This window comes from Haliaeetus albicilla, chromosome 13 (assembly GCF_947461875.1).
Source record: "Haliaeetus albicilla chromosome 13, bHalAlb1.1, whole genome shotgun sequence".
Taxonomy (NCBI): Eukaryota; Metazoa; Chordata; class Aves; order Accipitriformes; family Accipitridae; genus Haliaeetus; species Haliaeetus albicilla.
In genome coordinates, this window is record NC_091495.1 from 42,062,874 (window position 1) to 42,076,522 (window position 13,649).

Here is a 13,649-nt window from a genome sequence, read left to right on the forward strand (position 1 = left end):
TGCTCCCTGCTATCACGGAGAAGGAAGCAAGAAACCTGCATGGTGAAGAGGTAAAAGGAGAGCCTGTGAGTGCTTGAGAACCCGTGCTGAGTGAGTTTAGCCATCTCCTGCGTGTTTATTTTCCTTAGTTTTGCCCTGCGTACTCTTTGAGTTGTGAAAGGCGGCCTTGGAGGTTTATCGTGAGGTCATTGAGGTGCTCAGTAAAGTCTGGGAAGGTTTTTATGCCTCCCTGAGTATCCAATAAATACCAAGGATCACTAGCTGCCATCCCCGTGACATGCCCCAGCGGAGCCGGTTCCACACTGTGCCGCTTGTGAGAGCTGCGGGAGGTGGCCTGGCTGCGAGCTAAAATAACCTCAGCATGTTTATTTTAGTTTTTAACTTGTTTAGAGTGGCTACGGTTATGCCCTGGTTTTAAAAGTAATTGTTTAGGTCAGTAACAGCAGCTCTTTGCTAAGACAAGGGCTGGAGATATCACATAGCCACAAAAAAAGGGTGAAAACTGGCAGAAATCAGCCCTGGGAAAAGGGTTTGATAAACTTTAGCATGTTTTGGGGGAATTTCACCCTGTGAAGTTGGTCTGGGGCGCTGGATGGGGCATACAGGTCCGGCCTGGTGCGAGGCTGAAAAAGAGGGGCTGAAATAAGATGGTGGGGGTTGAGGGGGGGCGGTGGTGGGGAAGCATCTGTGAGCTGGGGGGGACCTAGGGGGAGGAAGGTCCATGGGGGGGGGGGGGGCAGGCCCATGGGGAGGGTCTTTGGAGGTGCCCAGACTCATTGGGGGGGGGGGGTCCCAGGCCCATGGAGAGGGGGCTTTGAGGGTCCCCAGGCCCATGGGAGGTCCCCAAGCCCATGAGGAGGGGGCTTTGGAGGTGCCTGGGCCCATGGGGGGTCCGCAGGCCCATGGGGAGGGGGCTTTGAGGGTCCCCAGGACCACGGGGAGGGGGCTTTGAGGGTCCCCAGGCCCATGGCGGGGGCCGAGGCCGGCACAGACCCACGTGGACCTCGGCCCGGGGGCTGTTGCCATGGTGATGGCGCCGTGCGAGACCACGCCCCTTCAGCATGAAACCACTCCTCCCCGTCCCTGAGCTCTCGCGAGAGTTGGCGGCGGGGCGGGCGCGGCCCGTAGGGAGCTGGGGCCGCGCGCGAGCAGCCGCCCCCGGCGCCGCCGTTTTCCCGTCAGCCCGGCCCGGCGCCTCGGCCCGGCTCCGCTCGCCATGAGCTTCCTCTTGTGAGTGTCCGAGCCCCCCCGGGGGGTGCCTTAGGGGAGACCCCGAGGCAGGAGGATAGCTGTGAGGGGTTTTGGGGGGGGGGGGCTGCGTGAGAGACTTCGGTGGGGAAGGCCTCGTGGGGGGGGGTGTCTGTGAGAGGGTTTGGTCTTCGGGGAGGCTCTGTGAAGGGCTTTGGGGTGGGGGGCACTTAAGCTTGGTTTGCGAGAGGTATTGGGGAGCGGGGAAGCGTTTGGGGGGTGGTGGGCCTTGAAGGCTGGGTCTGTGAGGGGCTTTGGGGGAGGAAGGGTTTTGGGGAGACCCTGGGGGGGGTTCTTGGGGAGGGGGGGAGGTGCTGGTGGTGTTTAGGAGCTTGAGGAAGGTGTCGTGGCGAGGGTGTGAGGTGGGATCCTGAGGGAAGGGCCTCGAGGAAGGATTTTGGGGGGGATGGAGGCCTCAGCGGTGCTCAGGAGCTGAGGAAGGCCTTGTGGTGAGGCCCGGGAGGGCTCTAATGGGAAGTTTTAGGAGGAAGGCCTGGGGGCGGGGGCTTTGGGCAGAAGCTCTGGGGGCTCACGTGGGGCTTGAGGAGGATTTGGGGAGGGCTGAGTGTGTATGGAGGGGGAAAGGCTTTGAAAAGAGTCCCCGGGGGTGTACCAGGAGGGCTTGGGGAGGAGGCCCTGGAGGGACATGGGGAGGAGTGTAGTCCTGTGGAGGAAACCCTGGGGCTCTAGTGGTTTTTTTGTGAGGAAGCCTTGGAGGAAGGTGGGGTGAGAGAGGGTGCCTTGCAGAGGTAGGGTCCTAGGCCGGGATGTGGAGGGGGACTGGCAGCGGCAGCAGGATGGCCTGGGAGCGCCCATGTTGGGTGACTGCCATGGAGGAGAATGGGTGGCGGGGGGCTTTGGGAGTGTATGAGGGGATGGGAAGCCTTTTGGGGGTTAGTCTTAGGGGGAAGGCTCTGGGGAGGGGCTGTCTTGTGAGGGTTAATCCCTCCCAGGTGGGGAGAATTTGACGGGTTGGTCTTCCAGGGGAATTGGGGGAGGCCCTGAGGGGGTAGGGGTGTCTGCAGGTGTGCTCTGCCTTAGTGGGAGGCCCTGGGAGTTGGGAGGGGGCTTTAGGGTAAGGCCTTTGCCCTCTGGGTGGGGTTTGGGTGGGCCTTACCCTACATCTGTGGGCAAGCTCTGGTGCAGTGCAAAGGGTGTGGGCTCTTGGTGCTGGCTGGTGTCTGTGTGATGGGCTGCCCTCCTGTGAGGTGGGGCAGGCCTGACTGCAGGGGGAATGCTGTTAATGTGGTAAACCTACGAGCATGTGGTGTACAAAATGTATCTTTAGCAAGCTGCAGGGGGTGTGTTGTTGCATACCTGTGTTGTAGATGTGAAGGCTTGTAAAGTGAGAGAGGGCTTCTGGCTCTTAAGGCCTGGTGGGTGCTGTGGATGAGGACTGGAGGCATTCTGTGGTGTAAGAAGGGGCTGGGGACCCTCTTCCTAGGGCTGATGATGTGCCGGGTCTGCCTTTTGGAACCCTCTGCCTAGGGTCGGTGACGTGCTGGGCCTGCGTTTCGGCTGTAGCAGGAGGCAGAGGCTTGGTTTAAGAGTGAGCTGGATCTAAAGGTCTTTCACTTCCGCACCGAGTGCTGCACGTAAACAGGGTGTGCAAAGCCGTAAGGTTGCACCAGGAAGCTGCCATGAGGCGCGTGCCAGCCGAATGCGTCCGGTTGCGTGCAACGGGGGCAGGATGCCGGCGATGCCGAGCGGCATGCGCCAGAGAAGCCCGTTTCCCCCGAGCTTTGCTTTGGCCCTGCTTGTCCTATTGTTTGCTTCACCCTTGCTCAGAAGCAGAGAGTTGGTGGGGTCTGAAAGTTAATGTTTTGTGGTTGAGAGGTATCAAAATTCATCCAGTTTTTGGCAGCGTTGGCTGTTTGGAGAGAGGCCGCGGTACTGCCGGCCCCATTGGAGGAACCGGGAGGAGTTCGGTGAGGAGTTGTGCGATGGCTCGGCTGCTGAGCACAGCTGTCAGTACAACACGGAGAGGGAAGATTATGATGACGATTTGCATTTCAGGGCTGGAGTCTATTAAGTTACTATTTTTAGCAAGCTGTTTCCTACGGTGCGTTTGAGTGCTGAGTACCTAATATTTGCCGCTGTCAATCTGACCTAGTGGCAGTCAGCAGGTCGTTTCATTCCCTGGTGGAGTTACGTGGGCTTTTCTTTCCATGACTGCAAGCAACTGTTGCTTGATGAGTCTTTGGTTCTTTGTGCAGAATGTTTGTGTTTTTTAAAAAGGGTAGACGAAAGAGGGAAGTGTGCAGGCGGCTTTTTTGCAATGCCATCAGAAATGCTTCAGCTTGCATGCAGGATCTGTTCACCCTGATGGTGGGGGAAAAGGGGAAGGGCCGGTGTCCCCTTGGTTAAAAGTGCTGGATGGTAAGGGGTAATATGGGAAATGTTTCTGGGAAGAGAATGCTGTTAAAGGACTAACTGGAAATGTTTTCTGTCTTGTCAGTGGGAGTCGATCTTCGAAAACATTCAAACCCAAGAAGAACATTCCCGAAGGCTCCCATCAGTATGAACTCTTGAAACATGCGGAAGCGACTCTGGGGAGCGGTAACCTTAGACAAGCGGTTATGTTGCCGGAGGGAGAGGACCTTAACGAGTGGATCGCAGTTAACAGTAAGCCCTATGAAAGAGGGATCTGCCCAAGCATGGAGGTGGAGTGGGAAAACCAAAAATCTCTGGGTTTTTTCCTTTAAAGAACCTAGAAATTCCCCAGATGAAATTCTTATTCCAGGCATGCTCTGTTTAAGTAACGGAGTTGGGATAAAAGGAAAGGAAGTGGCGCGATGTGCCGATGGGTCCTGCGTCAAAGGGGTGTTGCGCTCTGGAAGTGTGCAAAAAGTGAGAAACAAACCTGCACAATTGTGGTTTTGGGGTGGGTTTTTTTGAGTTCAGACTTACAAAGGTGATGAGGTTTGTGAATGGTTATTTTTGTACTGGGGAGTTAGCCTCAAGAATTGATATTTGGAGTTACAAAGTTAGCATTGTCGGCTGCAAAAATGGTGGCAGTGAATAGTCCAGGGAAGAAGTGGAACCGTATTGTCCACTGAACTCTAGGTTTGTGGAGTTTCTTTTTTGTTGTCTGTTTTCATTTTATTGTTGCTGCATGCATAGTTTAAAAAAACAAACACTTCAAACCTGTTTTGCTTTTAGCAGTCACTCTCCCTGGCCTTGAACTATGTTTCTTTAGAGGTTAGAGGAGGAAGAAGAGTCAGTTTTGAGCGATGGAAGACAGGAAGTCAGGCCACAAGTGTTTAACCTAAGGAAGGTCCCTCTTGTATTATCAAAATCAATCGGGGTTTTGATGTACTGTCGTTTTTTTAAAGGTGTCTGGAACCTAAAGCAGTAATTTCCAAGGTACGGAAGGCTAAGTGGAGCTTCATGCTGTACAAATCGGCTAGGGGCAGTAGCCTGACGGTGAAAAACTGACAGAGTGATTCAAATTCCTAGATGGCTGAAATGTCTCGAAGTCATCGGCCACATGACATCGTACGGAAGGGGGATGTTTGTTTTCACTGAGAGCTTTGTGGCACGTTCACCCCTGTGACAGCTGAATGAGAGCGAACCGGCGCTCCGGTCCGCTTTGCGTTTGCATTTTGAGTAAACTTGATCCGTTTCCTTTCCAGCGGTGGATTTCTTCAACCAAATCAACATGCTGTACGGGACCATTACGGAGTTCTGCACGGAGGCGAGCTGTCCGGTCATGTCTGCAGGACCGAGGTAAGAAGTTTACCGCAGTCTACAGCTGCAATTGAAATGTGGGGAAGCAGACGGGGGCGCGGGTTGCTCGAGCGTGTGTAGAAAGAAGATGTAAAGAGGATGGGACGTGTCCAGATCGGGTCGAGGCGCACCGTCGTGCTCCCTGGTGCTGTGTACCCACGTGCAAAGCTAAGCTGTCTGTTGGGCTGCGTGGCGTTGGTAGCCGTTGGTTTGTCTGGTGTGTTGACTACCTGACCAGGGGAAGCATGCGTGGGCATCTCTTTTCCCCCTGTCGATCCAGACCCTACGTTGTTTGGAAACTGAAAAGATGTGTTGTCAAAATGGTTTATTTTAAGGAAAATGAGAGATCTAACTTGATTGGAAGCAGCTGGTCTTGCTGTCAAAGTCTTACAGTAACCTCTTGTTCTCCGTCACAGAGCCGATGCTCGGAGAGGCCGTAGTGTGATTTTTTTCAGAGCACAAGTGATTCTAAAGGTGCTGCTGCCAGCACGGGGCAGGACATGAGGCAGGCGAACGCTCTGGTCGGGTTACTGTATGGCACGTGTGACAGCTGTGCAGGGAGGAGAGGGCAGCCCGTCGTTGCGGAGAGTTAGAGCTGGGAAGGAAACCTCGTGCTCATAGTGACTGGTGCATGCAGTAGGGAATGGCTGAGTGTCTTTTGTGTCCTGCCGATCCCTGTGCCTGCCCTGTTGAATCAGCCTGGCCTCAAGTATGCTTATCTTGGCACAGGCCGTGAAAAGGCACAAAGCGTGCGTTGTCCCGAGGTGGCTTTAGGGGCTGTTGTCCCTTGATTTGTGCGGGTGCCCGCGTGAGAAGCACGGGCGGTGGTCTTCAGGAGGCACGTTTACCTAGCTGATGTAGCATAACCTTTTTGTCAGAGAAGGTTGGGGCATCATGGAGTGTGGAAAGCAAATAGCGAAAGTGTATTTGGGGCACCCCGTTGTTTTTAGGAGGTGTCAATACCCGCGGGGAGAAGATGATATGTTGGTTCTGCACTTGTGTATTTTGTTGAGGTGAAGCTGCAGCAGGGTATCTTGTCTGTAAGGTTGCTTGAGGCATTTTGTTTTTCGGGATAGCAGTGTGGAGTCTGGCCGGTGGGCAGTATTTGTAGGGTGCCGTGTAACATCCTGCCCCGCTTTTCTACACAGAATTATCTAGATTGCAAGTTCCTGTTTCTATATTTGGGGACATTTCCTGTAACGATTTCCTGTTGAAACGGCACTGGGTTTTTTCGCTTGTCGTTGGTCGAGAGGCGACAGTCAAAACCTGGGGGGGGGTTTCCCACTGCTTTTGAAGGATTTTGCAAAAGATTGCAGAGAAAGCAGGTTGTGTTGTCGTGTAGCATTACAGTCAATGTCTGCCCCAGTTCAGAGGAGCAGTCAGATCGATAAGCATGTGTGTCGATTTGCAGGTGGTGGCTTCTAAAAGTCTTTGGCTAATGTGCGACCCCAGGGATGGTCTCCTGGGGATGTCAGCCATCTTGTGTGAGGAGAGAGGGCGTGCCAAAGTCCAGGAGGAGCCCGGAAAAGCCATTTTTATTCTTGGAGCAAAGGATTTATTTTCCTTCCCTCTCCCTGCAGGTACGAGTACCACTGGGCAGACGGCACCAACATAAAGAAGCCGATCAAGTGTTCGGCTCCGAAGTATATTGATTACTTGATGACGTGGGTCCAGGACCAGCTGGATGATGAAACGCTCTTCCCTTCAAAGATCGGTAAGTGCAGCTGCGTGATGCAATGAGCCTCGCGTACAGGACTAAGACACTGCTGGAATGTCTTGTTTTGGTAATTCTGACCAAAATAAAGGACTTAGCAGTGCTTGTTGGTGCATTTCAGGTGTCCCTTTTCCCAAGAACTTCATGTCAGTGGCCAAGACGATCCTGAAGCGGCTGTTCCGCGTGTACGCTCACATCTACCACCAGCACTTCGATTCCGTCATGCGGCTGCAGGAGGAAGCCCACCTCAACACCTCCTTCAAGCACTTTATCTTCTTTGTGCAGGTGAGTTGCGAAATGGTGGCCAGTTGCCTGCCTCTGGGGTTTCTTGTTCCCTGCTTGCTTTTAAAGGGAGTTGGATTTTAAGCGCCTCCTTGCTCTTTGAAGATCTACAGCTGTGGCATGTGCTGGAAGATAGGCTCAGCTCCTGCCCTCTGTACCATGCAAACTGTGCAGCTGCAGTGCTGTGGGTTTGTGGTGTTGGGTTTGGGTTTGGGTTTTTTTGCAGGAAGTGTGGCACAGTTGGCTTTCAATGCTTGAATGTCCCTCTGAGGTTTTAGCTATTGGCCTGCAGCAAAAGAGACCAGGCTTGGAGGAGAACTTGGGCGTTTTATAGCTGAAGAATTGACTTGGAAATAGCAGCAGCACCTTTTTTTCTCCCCCCCATGACAGTGTTTCAACAGCCTGTCCTGTGACCACATATGCAACTCAGCATGCAGCACAGCATGGTACTTCTCAGCAACATGGCATAAAGTTTTTTGTTGTCTTACTGCTTGAATTTCTCCACAGAGAAATGGGAGAGGTGGCTGCTGCAGCAATGCCTGTTTAGTGTTTCTCTTGGGAGCTGGCATGCACTGACACAGCAACTTCCCAGCATGCATATGGTGGCCGGATGTGTTTTCCAGCAGCTCTTTGAGAGGTGCCTTTAGTTTTTGTGCTGTTTTTTTTCCCCTGCTAGGAATTCAACTTGATCGACAGGCGGGAGTTGGCTCCTCTGCAGGAACTGATTGAGAAGCTGGGCTCCAAGGACAGATAAACTCTCCCTGGGTGGACCCTTTCAGCCATTCCTTTCTGCTTTGTACGCCAGCCACTTCTATGCTTCACCTTCAGCGATGCAAGCCCTGAGATGCCAGGCAGTGCTCCGAGTGGCATCAGTCTCAGAGGCCAAGCATCGCTTCTACAGTGCAGCAGCAGCCACCACCACAGCCTGTGTTGTCCACTTGGCTATGTGCTCTAGTCTGGCTGAGGATGGGACTTGCCTTGGACTCAGGTTTTGTTTCCCCCAGGCATGGGGTAAAGTTCATATGCTGCAGAGCTGCATTCTACTCCCAAAGTTTTCCTCTGGACCCCATGGACTCAGTGCTTGGCCTATGAGCAGCCTGATCAAGGCTAAGCCCAGAGTGACTCAGCTTATTTTTGAAGTGCTTTTTTTTTTTGATAAGAGGTGCACTTGAGCCTTAAGCTCCCCTTTGGCAGCAGCAATGTTGTGGGGGGAGGAAAAGAAGTGCCTGGCCCTAAAGAGCAGCTCCCTGGTGTTCCCAGCATGGTTGTGGGGGGCTGAGGAAGGGACCCTACTGTGTGGCAAGGCAATAATAAAGTTTCTCCTTCCTGCTGTCCTTTGAGAGGAAGAGTCTCTTCCTCCCCCCTCCCCTGGCAGCCCCCCAGCCCTGCACAGGTGCCTTAATTGAAAATGCAGCACTTGGGGAAATTTTTCTTGGCAGGTGGGAAGCAGCTGCCTGCTCATCATCAGCACAGAGCCCCTCCCAGTGAGAGCATCTTTATTGACTGGGCAGCAGCATCATCATCAAGGTTTGGGGGTGGAGGTGAAGATGCGCAGTCCATGCATGCTCTTGATCTCCTCACTCAGTGCCTGCAACAAACAGGGCAGCTCTGAGGGTCAGGTGCAACACCAGAACAAAAAGTGGTGGCTGTGTAGTAGTCACTAAGCACTGTGTGCACACAGTACTGTACACCCTTCTCCTAGCTATGCCAAGTGCTACACTATGTTGGCTATGATGTTCCTTTATTACTGGAAGGAAGGTTATGCTATTAAAAGATACTTGCACATTACCAGAGTGCCCAACAAGGAAGGGCTATGCACACACAGAGCTACACTTTTATATTTTTTTTTAAATGAAGAAAGGGCTACACTCTTATTACTGGCAAGGAAGGGATGGGCTGTGAGGCACAGTACTCGCAGGGAGAGGATTGTGTGCTCAGCCACCCAACATGCCCCACTAAGTGCTGCATGCACACACACAGAACAACACTATTTATTGGGAAGGAAAAAAAGGGGGGGCTATACTGTAAGACACTAACACTGCATGCAGGTGCAGCAGTTAGTCCTCTCCCTGAGGGTGCATGTGCAGCACATGACCATGTGTACACACACACACCACCCAAGCACCCAACTAGAAGTGCTGTGCTACAGCCAGAGTGCTGAACAGCTACACTGGTTTTTATTGGGAAGAACTACACTACTCACTCAGGACACTCACCCTGCACATGCAGCACTCAGAGCTGAGCCCACAGCACTTCAACCAGGCACCACATGTGTGTGCACACAGCACTTCAGTTTTGCATGCTGTTTGTGCATGTGCACACACAGCAATTTGTGCTGCACACGTACAATCCACATGCTGAACTAAAGTGCTGTGCACAACTACAAAGTGCAGCACACACAGCACCAGCGTTAAGTGCTGCGCACACTCACTCACACGCACCCAGAGCCCCCCCTCACCTGGTTAACCATCTGGTGCTGCTGCACTGTCCGCTTCTCCTTGAAGTCCTCCGACTCGATGTGAATTTCATACATGGCGCCGCAGCCGCCTAGAAAAACAAAAGCAGTGGCAAAGGCTTGAGGAAAGACAAAAGTCCTTTGTGTCCCCACAGCAAAGGCGGGGGGGGGGGGGGGGGGGCGCGCAGCCAAGGGATAGACTTAACTCCTCCCTCGCAAAGTACATGGATGGCTTGAGGAGGGCGGGGGGGTAATGGTTTTTGGTGGGGGATAGGAAAATACAAGAGCTCTTCCCGTACCTGATATATCCACGACTTTGATGGCAGAAGCCCGGGGAAACTTCTCCCGCAGGACCCGGGTCACTCGGGCCTCCCCCTCCGTCTGCGAGGTGAAGCTTCGCCAGGTTCCACGGCGCAGGAAGAGCTGGGGGGGTCAAAAACAACGCTGAGAAACCCTGCTGGGGGCAGTGACCCCCCGGGGGAGGGGAAACCCTTCATTGTACACCCAGGCTGGGGGCTCAGCAGGCGGGGGGGGGGCTGCCTTCACCAGCACGGGGGGGGCAGGGAGGGAACCGGGGCGGGGGGGTTAGGCTGCCTTCACCGGTAACGGGGAGGGGGGGGCAGCGGGAGGAAGGTCACCCTCACCAGCACCTGGGGGAGAGCACCGGAGGGGGGGGTTTGGCTGCCCTCACCGGCAAGGAGGAAGGCCGGGGAAGGCTGCCGGTACCGGGGTTGTCCGCCTTCACCGGTACCGGGGGGGGGGGGGTGTCCGCCTTCACCGGTACCGGGGGGAGGGGGGTGTCCGCCTTCACCGGTACCGGGGGGGCACACACTTACCGCAAGGGAGGGAGGACACTTCCACCGTCAACCGGGGTCACTTACCGTGAGGAGGCGCAGGCCGCACTTACCGTTAACCGGGGAGGAGGGAAACACAGAGGGAGACGCGGGGAAGACGGACCCCCCCCTCCCAAAACAACTGGGAGGGGGGTGTCTCGGACAACGGACAAAGCGCCCCCGCCCCCTACCCCTGGACGGGGAGGGGGGCACAGACAGAGGGAAGGACGGACAGGACGGACACACAGACACAGAGAGAGGACACGCACCGGCCCGCGGCACAGCAGCCCCGCCGCGGCGGCCATACTGGGCGGCGCGCGCCCGCTGCCGGACGCTGAGGCCGCGCCGCGGGGTCACCCGTCGTCCGGCCAATCACCGCGCGTCTCGCGGCAGGGGGGCGGGGGCGGGCGCTGCGCCTTTTCCGCCGCTGCGACCCCTGTCGGCTCGGAGGACCTTGGCGGGGACGAGGGCCCGTACCCACTCGGGAGGGCGGCGGGGGGTCCGTCCTGATACCAACCCCCCCCCAAAACAGGGCTCTGTCCTGCCCCCCCGAGAGGGCCTCACCCTGCACACACCCCCCTTCAACACAGGGCCCCATCCTCCATTCCCCCATCCCATAGACAAGGCCCGATCCTGCCCTCCCCCCCCGTAGACAGGTCCCTATCCCGCCCCCCCCATTTCCCATACCCAGGACCCCATCCCGACACCCCCCCCGCCAAGAGGGCCCCATCCTGCCCCCCCTTCCCATACCCAGGACCCCATCCTGACACCCCCAAATTAAGCCCCATCGTGCCTCCCCCCCATTCCCATAAAGCAAGCCCCATCCTGCCCCCCCAAAAGACAGAGCCCCATCCTGACCCCCCCCTCCCCACAGCCAGGGCCCCATCCTGCCCCCCCCCACCAGCAACTGGGCCCCATCCTGTCCCCCCATTCCCATACTCAGGGCCCCATTCTGCTCCCACCCACCCCCCCCCAGCAGGAAACAGAAAGCAGGTGGGCCACGTGTTGAGTGCAAAAAATAAATATAAAATTTATTAAAACACCCACAATATTTTAAAGATATCAGGAATAATACATTTCGCGGCCCGGCTGGCCACGCGTAACTTAGAATAAAATACAAATTAAAAAAAAAACAAAAAAACAAAAAAACAAAACCCAAAAAACAACAACAAAACAAAAAACAAAACCAAAACCAGGGAAGGAAGGGGGAGGATCCAAACTTGCAATTTTTAGGCATCCTAAAAATAAATTTACCAAAAACACTGAGGGGGGGAAAGGGAAAAAGAAAAGGGTGTTAAGGGGAGGGGAAAAAAAAAACAAAACAAACCAAAACAAACCACAAAGAGGGGAAAAAAGAAAAAGGGAAAATTATACAAAATAAAATTATCAGCATAAATTTACTGTCCTAGAAGTATCTACAGTTTAATACACATTAATCCTATTGCCTTGAGACATGGGAAAAAAATCTACCGGTCCTCGATCTGCCCCGGAAAAAAACTTCATTTCAAGTAACCACAGTCCCGAGCCGACCAAGAAATCTTCAAGTGTGAATTTTTCGGAGCCGCCGGGACACCCCCGCGGTGTCCCCCTCCTCCGCCTGCCGCCGTCCCACCTCCCCTCCTCAATTATCCCAAAAAAAAAAAAAAACCCAACAAAAACGCCAAAAATAAACCCCCCCGCCTCCGATCGAATTCCCGAATCCAAGAAGAAACGGCGCTTTATTTTTCCAATTTTGAATTATTACCTCTTTTTTTTTTTTTTTCTTTTGGCACCGCGGTGCAAAAACCCACCGGCCAAAAAAAAAAAAAAAAAAAAAAACCCAAAACCAAAATCTGCTCCTGGAATAAAACTGAGGCTGAAATTACGGCGGTTTGTAATCCCTGAAGGATGCGGAAAAATGAGGAAAAACCCAGGCGGAAAGGGATAAAGGAAGGGGGGAAAAAAAAAAAAAAAAAGGCAGAAACACCGCTGCGAAAGGATCCCTGATTTTGGAAAGATTCACCCCGGTTTCACTCGCCTTCGCTGCCGCGGCGCTGCGGGGGGCGTGGGGGGGGTGGGGGGGTTGAGGTATTTGCCTTGGTTTGGGGGGCACGGGGGAGCTGCTGCCCCGGCGCTGACGGGAAGCCAAAGGGGAAGAAAGTAGCACCAATAAAACCCCAAAAAAATGGAAAAAAAAGGGGGGAGGAAAAAGGGGAAAAGAAAAGAGACGGGCAGAAGCGGGATGCCCAGCCAAGCCCTCGCCGTGGGGGAGACACCGGTGATTCGGGGAGGGGAACGAGCCCGAGAGAGCTGGCGGGGAGCGCGGTGCCGAACGCGGTGCTGAGCGCCGGTGGGCACGGGGCCTGGGCGCCGCGGCGGGGTACAGTGCCAGGAGGGCAGCCACGCAGCGGAGGCGTGCGGCGGGCACCGGCAGCGCGTGCCGGGCGCCGGCACCGTGGCCAAGCGCCACGGGGGGTGCGCGGTGCCCGAGCACCGCATCTGTGCCGGGGCACCGTGCCCACGCGCCGTGTCCGTGCGTGGTGGGCGAGCACCGTGCCCACGCGCCGTACCTGCGGAGCATGCCCACGCGCCGTGTCCGAGCACCGCGTCCATGCACCATGCCCTTGCACCGTGCCCGAGCACCCTCTCCGTGCCCATGCACCCTGTCCGAGCCCCGTGGCCGTGCGCCGTGCCCGAACACCGTGTCTGAGCACTGTGGTCATGCACGGTGCCGGAGCACCACCGCCGTGCGCGGTGCCCGAGCACCGTATCCACATACCATGCCCTGGCACCATGCCTGCGCACCGTGCGCGTGAACCGGTGCATGCACAACACCCCCATGCGCCAGGCTGAGCACCCTGACCGAGCACTGTGCCCATGCACCATGTCCGAGCACCGGGCTGAGCGCCGAGGCCGAGCACCATGTCCAAGCACCACGTTCACGCACCCTGGCTGAGCACCGTGTCCACACGCCGTGTCCGAGCACCGCGACCGAGCGCCATGTTCACGCATCGCAGCTGAGCGCCATGTCCGCGCACAACGTCCGAGCACCGCGTCCGAGCACCGCAGCCGAGCACCATGATCACACACCCTGGCTGAGCATCATGTCCACACACCGTGTCTAAGCACCACGTTCACGCATCATGGCTGAGCACCACATCCATGCACCGTGTCCACGGTGCATGGCCAAGCACCGTGCCTGAGCACCATGTTCACACACCGTGGCTGAGCACCATAGTCACACACCACGTCTGAGCACCATGCCCGAGCACCACATCCACAGTGCCTGGCCAAGCACCATGCCTGAGCACCATGTCTGAGCACCATGTCCATGCACCATGTCCAAGCACCACAGCAGAGCACCACGGCCGAGCACCACGTCCACGCACCATGTCGGAGCGCTCCGGTT

General features: G+C 55.5%; 2 protein-coding genes across 3 annotated transcripts; one reads left to right on the plus strand and one right to left on the minus strand.

Annotated features, from left to right (window-relative positions):
• The first annotated feature begins 24 nt into the window (after positions 1-24).
• MOB1A (MOB kinase activator 1A) lies at positions 25-7,902 on the plus strand. Of its 2 annotated transcripts, none has more exons than XM_069801160.1 (6): positions 25-50; positions 3,707-3,873; positions 4,884-4,977; positions 6,558-6,691; positions 6,813-6,976; positions 7,650-7,902. In XM_069801160.1, exons 1-6 carry the CDS (start codon positions 40-42, stop codon positions 7,725-7,727), a joined length of 648 nt encoding a protein of 215 aa, XP_069657261.1. In that variant the 5' UTR covers positions 25-39; the 3' UTR covers positions 7,728-7,902. The 2 variants fall into 2 exon arrangements, with proteins under 2 accessions (XP_069657261.1, XP_069657262.1); XM_069801161.1 differs by lacking the exon at positions 25-50 and adding an exon at positions 1,100-1,230.
• Positions 7,903-8,452: 550 nt separating this feature from the next.
• On the minus strand, positions 8,453-10,638 carry BOLA3 (bolA family member 3). Its single transcript, XM_069801162.1, has 4 exons — positions 10,531-10,638; positions 9,728-9,851; positions 9,432-9,520; positions 8,453-8,561 (listed from the first exon to the last, which is right to left on the minus strand). Exons 1-4 carry the CDS (start codon positions 10,564-10,566, stop codon positions 8,496-8,498), a joined length of 315 nt encoding a protein of 104 aa, XP_069657263.1. The 5' UTR covers positions 10,567-10,638; the 3' UTR covers positions 8,453-8,495.
• Positions 10,639-13,649: the final 3,011 nt, after the last annotated feature.